Source organism: Felis catus, chromosome B3, assembly GCF_018350175.1.
Source record: "Felis catus isolate Fca126 chromosome B3, F.catus_Fca126_mat1.0, whole genome shotgun sequence".
Lineage (NCBI taxonomy): Eukaryota > Metazoa > Chordata > Mammalia > Carnivora > Felidae > Felis > Felis catus.
In genome coordinates this window covers 52,261,118-52,274,019 of record NC_058373.1, presented here as the reverse complement: position 1 = coordinate 52,274,019, position 12,902 = coordinate 52,261,118, and the positions used below count along the sequence as shown (strand labels likewise).

The window sequence follows — 12,902 nt, the reverse complement described above, 5'->3', positions numbered from 1 at the left end:
ATTAAGGAATCTACTCCTGAAATCATTGTTGCACTATATGCTAACTTGGATGTAAATTAAAAAATAAATTAAATAAAAATAAAAATAAAAAGTGTCTGAAAGTATGAGACCAACACCAAGAATGTCAAAGGCTTCTGGGAAAATATACTCCTAATCCCAATCACAGGAAATCCTACAAAAGAGAGGCAGCTGGGGCTATGCTGTTCCAAGTCACCTAGGGTCCCATAGACAGAGGGCAAGGGCCTCTAACAGGTAAGGCAGGGATGCCAATGTGGAGAATGAAGGTTCCATGAGAGAAGCAGGGAGAGGAACCAGACCACTGGGTACCATACTCTAATCCTTCTCAGCAGGTCACCTGCTCCATCTGAAGAGAAGGCTAACAACAGGCTGTGATCCTTTCTCTTCCACTGTCTTTGTGTTTCTTTCCACTTGGGTTTGTCCCTTTTCCACAGGCTCTCCTCTTACCCATTTTTCTACCTTTCAAGTGATTTAGGTTTTCTCAAGTTGTAACCACTTCCAAAAATAAGGCAGGGGAAAAAGCTATTTTTCTCTTTTTTTGTAACTCTGACCCTGTTGGGGAAGGAAACTAAAGTTTCCTATTCAAATACTACATGTCACTGTACTATCCACTTTCGTATGTTATGGTCTTACAACAACCGTGCAAGCAGCAAACATAAATCCCGTTGCAGAGATGAGGGAACAGATGCAGAAACGTGAGATGACTTGTTCAAGGCCGTGGAAGTGGCCAAGATTCTACAGTCCAGTTCATTCCAATCCAGACTCATGCCCTCTCCCCCCATATCCTCTGCTGATAATGGCAGTTCCCTGGGAACTTAGAATCTGCAGATCCCCCTGCATTTCAAAGACACACCCAGGCTCATGGCATCGGGATGGAGTTTGGTGCGCAAACAGGGAGAGGGACCTAGAGCACGTGTGAGCCTTACTCCTCTCCCTGACTGTAATCCACAGCCAGAACTTGAGCTGGGGTAGTGGGGACAAAGTGGCCAGGGAATGGGAGGTCCAGGCAGAGGAAATAATTTGTTGTCACAAAAGGGGAAGGGAGGGATATAGGAAGACACCTAACAGAGAGTATGTGGACGAGGGAGGTAAAGGGCAGTTCCTGTAACAGACAGCCAGGAGGCATTCACAAGAGGCATTTTTAAGTCAGGCAGTTACAGGTTTTCCCAGCCTAACAGAAGGCTATTTCATGGATCACATTTAATAATCTCATTTCTGAGAATACTAGAAATAAACAGAAGTTCCATGGCAATTCTCAATTTTCATTCACAGTTTCTGCTTGCCAGGAAATAAAACAGCATCTGCTTAGATGAGGATTCCCGTTTGCCAACAATGCAACACACTGGAAAAGCATCATTAAGATCCTCTATCTAGAGGTGCCTGGGTAGCTCAGTCAGTTAAGCATCCAACTTCGGCTCAGGTCATGATATCACGGCTCATGAGTTCGAGCCCTGCTTCAGGCTATGTGCTGACAGCTAGGAGTCTGGAGCCTGCTTCGGATTCTGTGTCTCCCTCTCTCTCTGCCCCTCCCCCACCTTGTGCTGTCTCTCAAGAATAAACAAACATTAAAAAAGTAATAACATAAAAAAATAAAAGAAAAACCTGGCATTCTCAATTTTCACAAGGTTATATGTAATTGAATTCTTTGAAGAATGAACAGGATTTTGGAGGAAAAAAAATAACCTAGACCCAAGTAGTACGAGAAAGCTGCTTTCACAGAATGATCCCATCACATAATATCTGTCATTATTAAAAAATAAACGGAAAAATTAATTAACTGATTCTAAGAAAATTCATAACATGAAGTCAGAATTCATACTTTCAGGTAATCTAAAAAGACCTAGTTCCAAGAGTATAGGTTAAAGTGATCCCAAGTAGCTGATACTCAATGCACCTGGAAGAGGCAAATCTAAATCATCTTTGTAGGAACCCATCAATCTAGACCTCAAAATTCCCATCGAGCTGAGCTAAGTAAATCAATCATTTAATCACAGAATACATGAGAGAAGTCAGTCATCAAGAAATAGAGCCAGAAAATAGGCAATAAAATTACACACAAAAGATTTCAGACACTGGAATTATCAGACATAAAAGACTACATACAGCTTTAAAACATTTTAAGACATAAAAAGGAGAAATTGGAAATACAAGTTGGGGAAGGAGTTTTTACAACAGTCAATTTGAGAAAGACACTAAACTTCTACAGATGAAAACTAAAACAACTAAATTATAACCTGAGTGACAGAGATTAACAACTTGAGATGTAGTGAACTAGAAGGCAGCTCTGAAGAGATGCCCCAGAGTGCAGAGACGAAGACACGGGAAACATGAAAGATGGTTTGAGGGTTGTGGAGGACACAGGAGTAACATGCATTTAATTTAATTTAAATGCATTTAATTTAAACAATGCATTTAATCAGGGCTGCAGAAAGAAAGGACAGCAAGAAAAGTACAGAAGAATTGATGACTGAGAAATTTTCAGTACTGATGATGAATTCACATTCAGAACAAATCCCAATCAGAAAAATAAAAGGAGGGGCCACTGGGTGGTCCAGTCAATTCAGCATCCGACTCTCGATTTTGGCTCAGGTCACGATCTCACAGTTAGTGAAGCTGAACCAGCAGTTGGGTCCATGCTGTCAACAGAGCCTGCTTGGGATTCTCTCCCTCTGCCTCTGCCCTTCTCTCTCTCTCTCAAAATAAATACACTTAAAAAAAAAAAAAAGGAAAAAGAAAAAGTAAAAACCAAATAGATACCTCAGTACAATTCAAAAACACCAATGATAAAGATCTAAAAAGGCTCAGCTAAAAGAAGTCCTGGGGATGGAATGTACAGCATGGTGGCTCTACTTAACAATGCAGTATTATATATTTGAGAGTTGCTAAAAGCACAGACCTTAAAAGTTCTCATCACAAGAACAAAAATTTGTTAACTATGTGTGGTAATAAATGTTAACTAAACTTACTGTAGTGAACATTTTGCAATACATACGTGTACTGATTGAATCACTGTATTGTACAATACCTAAAACTAATGTTACATGTCACTTATACCTCAAAAAAAGACTTAAAATTTTCAGCACCTGTACTCTTACAATTTGAAAAGGTTACTGTTAAAAGTATGAATTAAGATATTTTAAAATTACTTTGGAATAATTATTTCAATAAAAATTTAATTTATTGAACTATTCAATACTATTCAAATAGTACTTCATCTAAAGAAAAAGAAAAGAGGTTTTCCTGCCATAGGAACTGTTTCCATTAATTAAAAAAAAATGTATAGCCAACTAATCTTTGACAAAGCAAAAGAGAATACCCAATGGAATAAAGACAGTCTCTTCAGCGTGTGGTGCTGAGAAAACTGGACAGCGACATGCAGAAAAATAAACCTAAACCACTTTCTTTTTTTTTTTTTTTTTAATTTTTAAAAATATTTATTTATTTTTGACAGAGAGAGAGAGAGAGAGACAGAGCATGAGCGGGGGAGGGAGAGAGATGGAGACACAGAATCTGAAGCAGGCTCCAGGTTCCGAGCTGTCAGCACAGAGCCCGATGTGGGACTTCAACTCACAGGCCGCGAGATCATGACCTGAGCCGAAATTGGATGCTCAACTGACTGAGCCACCCAGGCGCCCCTACCTAAACTACTTTCTTACACCATACACAAAAGTAAACTCAAAATGGGTGAAAGTCCTAAATGTAGGACAGGAAGCCATCAAAATCCTTGAGAAGAAAGCAGGCAAAAACCTCTTTGACCTTGGCCACAGCAACTTCTTACTCAACACGTCTTCAGACGCAAGAGAAACAAAAGCAAAAGTGAACTATTGAGACCTCATCAAAATAAAAAGCTTCTGCACAGCAAAGGAAACACTCAGCAAAACAAAAAGGTAACTGACAGAATGGGAGAAGATATTCGCAAATGACATATCAGATAAAGGGTTAATATCCAAAATTGATAAAGAACTTGTCAAACTCAACACCCAAAGCACAAATAATCCAGTGAAGAAATGGGCAAAAGACATGAATAGACACTTCTCCAAAGATGATAGCCAGATGGCCAACCAACACATGAAAAAATGCTCAACATCACTCATCATCAGGGAAATACAAACCAAAAACCACAATGAGATACCACCTCACACCTGTCTGAATGGCTAACATTAACAACTCAGGCAACAACAGATGTTGGCGAGGATGCGGAGAAAGAGCATCTCTTTTGCACTGCTGGTGGGAATGCAAGCTGGTGCAGCCACTCTGGAAAACAGTATGGAGGTTCCTCAAAAAATTAAAAACAGAACTACTTTATGACCCAACAACTGCACTACTAGGTATTTATCCAAGGGATACAGATGTGCTGTTTCGAAGGGACACATGCACCCCCATGTTTATAGCAGCACTATCAACAATAGCCAAAGTATGGAAAGAGCCCAAATGCCCATCGATGGATGAATGGATAAAGAAGATGTAGTATATATATATACAATGGAGTATTACTTGGCAATCACGAAGAATGAAATCTTGCTGTCTGCAGCTACATGGATGGAACTAGAAGGTATTATGCTAAGTGAAATTAGAGAAAAACAAATATCATATGACTTCACTCATATGAGGACTTTAAGATACAAAACAGATGAACATAAGGGAAGGGAAGGAAAAATAATATAAAAACAGGGAAGGGACAAAACATGAGACTCTTAAATATGGAGAACAAACAGAGGGTTACTGGAGGGGTTGTGGGAGGGGGGATGGGCTAAATGGGTAAGAGGAATTAAGGAATCTACTCCTGAAACCATTGTTGCACTATATGCTAACTAACTTGGATGTAAATTAAAAAATTAAAATTTTTAAAAATGTATTGAAAATAGACAAAAGAAAGAAGAGATAAATAAACCTTCTGATCTACCCACACTGAATGATATCTAGTTTCTAGTCAAGCCTTGCCATCTCAGGGCCCCGCACAGTTTCTCACAGGCCTTTTCATCCACCTAGAATGCCCGCCTGGCTGATGTGCCCCACAAGCTAACACTTTCTTCAAGCGAGGGGTCTTCCTCTCTGAGCCACCTTCCAACACGCACCTGATCACAGGGCTCAGACCCTCTGGGTCACTCCTGGTCCTGTCACTACATTTATTTCTCAGTGAAGTGTACAGCCACATCTGTCTGTGTTTCTGGGCTGTGAGTTCTTCTTCATTCCAGTAGTGGACTCAAGCATACAGGGTAACGCCCTACAATTGAACAAATTTGGTTTTACCTCATCACTGGTCAGTTTTTTTGCTTTGAGTAATCTTTGAGCCTTGTCTTCTTCTGATCCCTCATCACTGTCTGATGAATAGATTCTGGCTCGTTCCTCTGAAAGCAAAGGAATGATTTGTGAGTGATTTTCAGACAGTGATTTGTTCATTTGAGTTCTTCTGATGAGTATCTTTCATTCCTTCTGTATATTTTTGCAAGAAACAAATCACTACAATTTTTTGGATTTAAAAATAAATGTAAGATTTAATATGTTGAAATGAAGCACTTATCCTCTCATAATACAAGAATGGTTCATCTGACCACTATTAAGTATTAAAAAAGCTATGTGCAAGGTCACTAAAGACACAAACACTATTATTCTTCCAGAATAACCTATGGATGCCTGAGTCATTCTTTCCTGGGAGATAACTAAATTCCAAAATAAGCTTTGAGAATCAAATCAAGGGATGGAGTCCTGGTCCTGAGAAGACCATTTGTTGCCAGATGGCCATTTCAAAGGGAGATGGAGAGGAGTTAACAGTCTGCGCTAATGCCCCAGCCCAGGTGAACCTCAGGATGGAATCAAGAGCAGCTGACTTTAGACCAACCCCCTTGTCTGAGAACCCAGAGCCTACCCTGGAACTGAACTGAATGCTAATGAACTTGTCAGGTAGGTTTTCAATCTCTGGTGAACCGAAAGCATCCTCAATTTTTTTGTTTTTATTTAGTATTCATGTGGTTTATTTCTGTAACTAATCTTTTTTGTGGGAAATTAGCACTAACAAAAAAATCGCCTCTGTACTGTAGTCCCAAAATAATTAATAGGTAGGAAAGAAGGATGAAATAGCTCACCAGAACAAATGCAGTCACTGCAAGGAAAGGAAAAAGGTGTTTTATAGGATGACAGAGGGGAAATTTTAGTGCTCTTAAAATCTGTCACTCAATAAGGACAAAACTAGGATGTATGGTCACCCACGGTGTATCTTACATTGTACAGTGGTTCCCAAAGCTCTCTCGGGCTAACCTAGGGGGGATTAGAGTCTCATTTTACAGAAAGGGAACACGATATTCAGACATATGAAGTCATTTGCCTAAAGCTGACGACTAGTAAGAATAACAACAATGGTTTTAGGTTTCATTTCTTTAGTACTTGAATGTGCCAGGTGCTGGGCAAAGTACTGTGTATGTATTACATCATTCAATTCTCAAAACCTCCTATTGTAAATACTATTATTAATAGGTTGGCTTTTTCCTAATGAGGTTAATAGAAGGTAGGTATTGTAACTTTTGAGAAGTCATCAATCCAACAGAAGAGTGGCAGAAGTGAGACTAGAGCTGGCTCAGGTCGGGAACCCAGGCCAAGTCTTCTACCTCGGGTTCAGTCTGCTTTCCAGCAGCTTGCCTTGCCGTGGGCTGTGTGGAAATCTCTGGATGCAGTACTGGGACTGAGACAGATGCCCCAGAAGTCAGATGAGCCTGGTTCAAGAACCGTCCACTTACTAACTATGCATCTTTGGGCAAGTTACTCGACCTCTCAAGGTTTCTGTTCCTTCAGTAAGAACAAAGCAGCAGTTCCCACCCCTTCAGGTTCACCTGGAAGAATTCTGCAATGTCTGGTTTAGTAACTCTTGAAATGTATCACTCATTCCACGGATTCCTTAAAGACGAAATGTCCAGTGACTGGGCATTCAGAGTAGGCCAAATGCAAAGATAAGTTCCTGAACCCTGAAATTATGAAATTTAACTTCTGCACACTCACCTCGAATGCCCCCTTTATATCGGTTTTTAATGGCAGCCAAGCTGATGGACTCCTCGCCTTCCTCCTCCTCGTCATATCGATCAGGTTCTAGGTAACTAGCACTCAGTCCCCGCTGGTGCTGCTTCTCTCTCATTCGGCGCTGCTGAGACTCCCTACGAATAGAAGCCCTCAAACGTTCTTCTTCTTTCTGTAAAGAAGCAAATAAAATAGTGAACTTTGAAAAATGAACTAGTTTACTACCCACCTGAAACTACTTTTACTCTAAAGAATATGTGAATGCCCAGCCCAGGATAACACCTAGTTGTCTCCATTCTACACCTGTTACCACACAGCGATCACTCTCTTTAGTTCTAAGGCGTGAAGGTAACACAGGGTGAAGAGGCTGAGGGCTCTCTCGCACCAGTGGCCGATCAGAACTGGCACAGGCACGGCCCTGGGAACTGCAGCGTCCCCTTGTGCTGCCCGTCAGTCAGAGTCTGGAGAGCAGCAACCAGCCTGAAGAACCTCATCCTTGCCCAGTGGACGCCTGAGGGCGGCCGTTTCTGTTAATCCCTGAGACAGACAACCCAACTTGCTCAGGCTCCATCAAACTACAACGGTGCTCAGATATTCCTGTCAGGGCCCTCACCCCAGAGAGCTCCCCGTCGCTCCTGATGACAGGATGGGGAGGTGCTGGCAGGGGAGGGTCCCTGAGCCCCAAAGTAGAACTTTCACACCCTTCGCACCCTTCTCTGCCTGGCGATCCACACACTGGTGTTCACAAGACAGAGACACAATATGAGAGATTTTGGCATTTCTTTGAATTTCTAATTTAATTGCTCTATATTACTGCATACAACTATACGTTGGTAAACATTCTATGCAGCAAATTTTTCATTAAGGTTGTACTATTGTATTCAGTATAACAGGGATTAAGAACCAACCAGTCCATTCCTTGTGCATTTTCATGGAAACTGGGGAAGTGGAAGACGGTTAGGGGGGATCTTGTAAGGTAATCCAGAGGGCTCTTCCAATCATGCTGAGACTAGAGTCTGAAGGTTCCTCCAGCTGCGTTGGCTTGAGCAGAAAAGGTGGGGTAGTGGAGCAAGAAGTCAGGCCCCAAAGCCAGTGTACCTACACCCCATTAGGTTAGGCACTGCTATGAATCTGGTTTAGTTAACCTGCCTCCTTGAACAAAATATAAGGGGCCCAGGGCCAGATCATCAGCAGAGTCTGACAGGAGTCTGATAATGAGATCGGTAAGAAAGGCCCTGAGGCAACCAGAGTGTCTCAGCCTCACTGTGCCCTGGTGCACCAAGGAACAAAACCACACGAAGCAGGAAGGGCAATGGGAGAGATCTAGCAGATATCAGAGAAGATAGAGAAGAGAAAGCATGAAACTATACTGCTGCATTCGGCTTCTTAAAGCAAGCGCTGCACAAAAGGCCACAGGGGTTGATACAAGCATTATACTCCCATCATTTACAAACAATGCCCCAGAATTGACTTTGTAGCTAACTGGATTTGAAAACCTAGTAGGTAGAACATTATAAACGGACCTTAAAAACCACCAGCTACTCTGCTTGATTCTCCTTGAGGCATATTCCCATTTAAACTTCTGGTCTATTATTATTCTATTTTAGACTACATCTCTGGCATTTCCACTAACTTTTGACATCGATTCACTAAATCATCTTTGAAATTATATGCAAAAGTTCAGATCCTTTCAGTAATCAGTTTGTTACTAAACCCTGAGGACCTGGTCAAAGAAAACCCAAACCCTTGTGTCTGTTTTATGACCATCACTACATCACTCTTGTTTGCCAAATGCTTAGGAAATTGATCCAGCTTCCTGTTCATGTCAGCTGGAAAGAAAAAAAGGTACTCAAAGAAGAGATGAGAAACAAAGTTTTGGGAAATACTATTCTTAATATATAGCTATACCTCATTTTATTGCACTTTGAAGGTTTACGGCAACCCTGTGCTGAGCAAGTCTATAGGCATAATTTTTCTTACGGCATTTATTTGCTCACCTTGTGTTTCTGTGTCACATTTTGGTAATTCTTGCAACATTTCAAACTTTTTCATTATTATATTTGTTATGGTGATCTCTGATGAGTGGTTATGACTTGCTAAAAGTTTAGATGATGGTTTGCATATTTTAGCAAAAAATATGTTTAAGTTAAGGTATCTACATATTTTTGTAGTATAATGCTATTGCACATTTAATAGACTACAGTATGATATAAAAAGATTTTAAAAAGGCGGGGGGGGGGGGGCGACTGGGTGACTCAGTTAAGCATCTGACTTCAGCTCAGGTCATGATCTCACAGTTCGTGAGTTCAAGCCCTGCATCAGGCTCTGTGCTGTCAGCTCAGAGCCTGGAGCCTGCTTTGGATTCTGTGTCTCCCTCTATCTCTGCCCCTCCCCTGTTCATGCTCTGTCTCTCTCTCTCTCTCTCAAAAATAAATAAACATTAAAAAATTGTTTTTAAATAGACTACAATATGATGTAAACATAATTTTTACATGCACTGGGAAACAAAAAAAACGATTTGATTTGCTTTATTGCAGAGGTCTGGAACCAAACCCGCAGTCTCTCTGAGGTATGCCTGTACCCAAAATCCCAGGATAGAGCTTAGCAAAAAAGTACCTTAATCATTTCAGTGCGCTGGCACTCAGGATCACGACCAGCCATTGGTAAGATTCTAATCTTCTGTGTCTTTGAACATCTATCTGCAAGTGACAGGGTCATCTTCCTATGTGTGGCGCTGTCTGTAGAGTGAGGTCTACAAGAAATGAACAAAAATGCCTGTTTATCAAATACATCTGTGAGCCAGTCACATCAACATCACAAAAACAACAGACCAGAAACCATTCTTATCTTCTAGGGAAAAATAGGCAGGGACACTAAACTGTACACGCCAGGTGAGAGGATTCCAAAATTTCTCCATTCTGTGGCTCACTGAAACATTCTTATCTCAAAAGAAAGTAAGAAACAAAAGCTGGAGTAAAAAAGGCTTGACAAGGCATTATCACCCTCCAGAATCCGTAAATACATAAACTCAAGGAGATTTGCTGAGCACAGTGCTTTGCGTTTTACAAGTCATATGATTTCACTGTCACAGCTACTCTATGAAAATAATGATTTTATGTATTAGGAAATTGAGGCAGAGAAGTTGAGAAAATTGCACAAGGTTGCATATGTGGAAATGGAACTGAAATATAGGTCTGATTCTGAAGCCTAGACTTTTGACCATTGCAGTTTTCAAAAAGCTAAGTCGCAATCAAGATTATTGTGTCCTCTCTAAAGATAAACATTACCCAAGGAGGATGATCTGCTTAGAATCAAGAAAAGAAAAATGCGAACATTTCACCGTAGTGCCTACACAGTCTAAAGAAGGGGAATGCTCTCACCAGCTGACCTGAGTACTCTGGGCTGTATGGGGGACACACCCCCAGAGTGGTCTGGATACAGCAGCCTAAAGAACAGTAGGACCCCAGCCTTGACGCCCAACTTGTTGCCTTTCCTCTGACCACATGTACACTACTAACCTCCAGTTATCAGTTAGTCTTCCAGATCAATTTTATTGGGGAAAAAAAAGACACTGACCAGCAAGTATTCTAGACCCCCTGGAAGCTATAGTAACCACTGGAATAAGTTAACATTCTGATTTATATAACAGCCTCCTGTAAGTTCGATTAGCATGACTTGGTTCCCTGTGAAAGAGCAACTTTTAGTGTACCTGACAAAATAGCGTTTGAATCTTCAGAGTTGAGACCCAGACCTTGGTCTTTGGTGAACTATACAGAAGGTTATATTCAATCAGGAGTCAAGTAATTTGGACAATATCTATATTCACTGCTTTTACCGTAATAAATATTGTAGTTGATAATAGTTACCTGAATGTGAGTTTGGTTTTAAAAACAGCTTGTCCCTGTAGACCAGTACCTTGTCTTATAAAAAGATGGTTGTGATCTCCCTGCAGTGGAGCTTTGTAAACATCAAACACTTCGTTGCCTAAATGCAGAGACATGCTGAAAAGAAGAAACACTTCATATATTTAAGTCATAAAGCTTTCTTTCTACGATTTTATTTTACTTAAAATGTGATACAACTGCTACTTTCAGAAGGAAAGAGTAAAGAAGCCAGGATGATGTGAAAAATAACCTACAAAGAAGCAAAACATGTTGTTTTCATGTTTACCAACGAAGTACGTTCCGAAGGAAAACATACTATGACTTTTACTCAGCCTTTAAACATACTATGACATTTACTCAGCCTCTACTACTTCCCCAGTGGAAGGTAGCTTTTCTGACACATCATCTTATTCTGAGCAGCATGCAATGGGGAGGGGAGCTGGTCTAACATTTCCAAACAACCATACTATAGCCAGCAAGGACGATCACATCTTTGGCCTACTTTTAATGTGTTTCACCAGCCCCCTCGACCTTCAACTACCTATTTATTTCTCTCAGGATTTCTGTGCAATGCCAAGGCTTAGCAATGGAAATTCTTTAATACGAGGTATCCAAAAAATAAAGTTTTATTCTAACGTTTGATCCCTCCTAGTCACATTCTAGGTGTTTCGGACTCACCTTCCATCTGACCACTTGACTATCCGAGCATTGCTTTCTTTAATTTCATTTCCTTCCTCATCCCGGCGTGTCCTCCATCTTATAGTATTTTCTACCTGTTTTAAAACACAAGTGCCTTAGAGTACTGTACTTTCTGCTTCCTTTCTCCTCAAGAGACATAGAATTGTAGAATAAGCATACACACATAGTGACAGAAAAACAGACAACATTGAAACGCTTTTGTTTTAATCACCTAGAGATGCTGGATACGTTATCAACAGGAAAAACAATTAGCTTAAGTGAATTTCTCAACTCCTAGAGCTGGAATCACAAAGGGGACTGAATGCCAGAGCATTTGAGCTAATGCTAAGTCTGTCATAACCCTGGATGTGTTAAGATACAATAAGAGCTATCAGGACAAGAGATAAAGACTTGAGGCCACAGAAGGTAGCAATTTAGACCTGAAGCTCCCTCTATAAAGCAGGTTCTTTCACACAGCTAAAAAACCAAAAAATATGGGACCGAAAACCTAGGGAAATAGAGAAGCTCCCTAAATATGGGTAAGGAAAAAGCAGCACCCTGGAAAGATTAAAACCCTAGTTTTTGAGCAGGTTTAGAGTCTAACATTATCTTAATTGCATGTAGGGGAAATGGCAGGCAGATGTGGAAAATATTCAAGAGCTTCCTAAAATGAAAACCACTGCTATTGAAATTAAACTCAGTGGGACTACCAGGAAATCACAGCACATTAAATGCATGTAGTTTATCACTGCTGCATCCTGGAAAGCCACTGAAATGAGAGTGAAAAAATTTAAAAACACATACTCACAAAGATAAAGAGAATATGAATCAAGATGGCAACAAAAAGAAATCAGTATTTTGAAAATTGATCTAAGCCCATGCTTCCCTATGCCTATTCCCTCACCATCAACCTGAAAAGCAGCTGCTCCCATTCCCACTTAGACTTTCTGGGTGTCCACTGTTAGCTGTGACTGTCTTTGCAACAGGGTCCTAATGGTTCCCTTCCAGTTTTTCCACTTTCCTTTTTATTCTTCTCTATATAAACAACTATGGGGTTGCCTGGCCGGCTCAATCGGAAGAGCAAGCGGGCCCTTGATCTTGGGGTCATGAGTTCGAGCCCCAGGTTGGTGTAGAGATTACTAAAAAAATAAACCTGGGGCGCCTGGGTGGCTCAATCAGTTGGGCGTCTGACTTCGGCTCAGGTTATGATCTTGCAGCTTGTGAGTTCGAGCCCTGCATCAGGCTCTATGGGATAGCCCAGAGCCCGGATCCTGCTTCGAATTGTGTTTCCCTCTCTCTCTCCTTCAAAAATAAATA

At 40.8% G+C, this 12,902-nt stretch overlaps 1 protein-coding gene across 3 annotated transcripts in view; it reads right to left on the bottom strand.

Annotated features, from left to right (window-relative positions):
* The window catches only part of LEO1 (LEO1 homolog, Paf1/RNA polymerase II complex component), a 66,616-nt gene that overhangs the window by 3,496 nt on the left and 50,218 nt on the right, over nt 1-12,902 (bottom strand). For all 3 annotated transcript variants that reach the window (XM_019832412.3, XM_045059301.1, XM_023255356.2), the window contains 5 exons: nt 11,586-11,680; nt 10,890-11,024; nt 9,640-9,775; nt 7,009-7,195; nt 5,269-5,366 (listed from right to left, as the gene is read on the bottom strand). In XM_019832412.3, the coding sequence (XP_019687971.3) occupies nt 5,269-5,366; nt 7,009-7,195; nt 9,640-9,775; nt 10,890-11,024; nt 11,586-11,680 (651 nt within the window). The remainder of the gene's footprint in view (nt 1-5,268; nt 5,367-7,008; nt 7,196-9,639; nt 9,776-10,889; nt 11,025-11,585; nt 11,681-12,902) is intronic.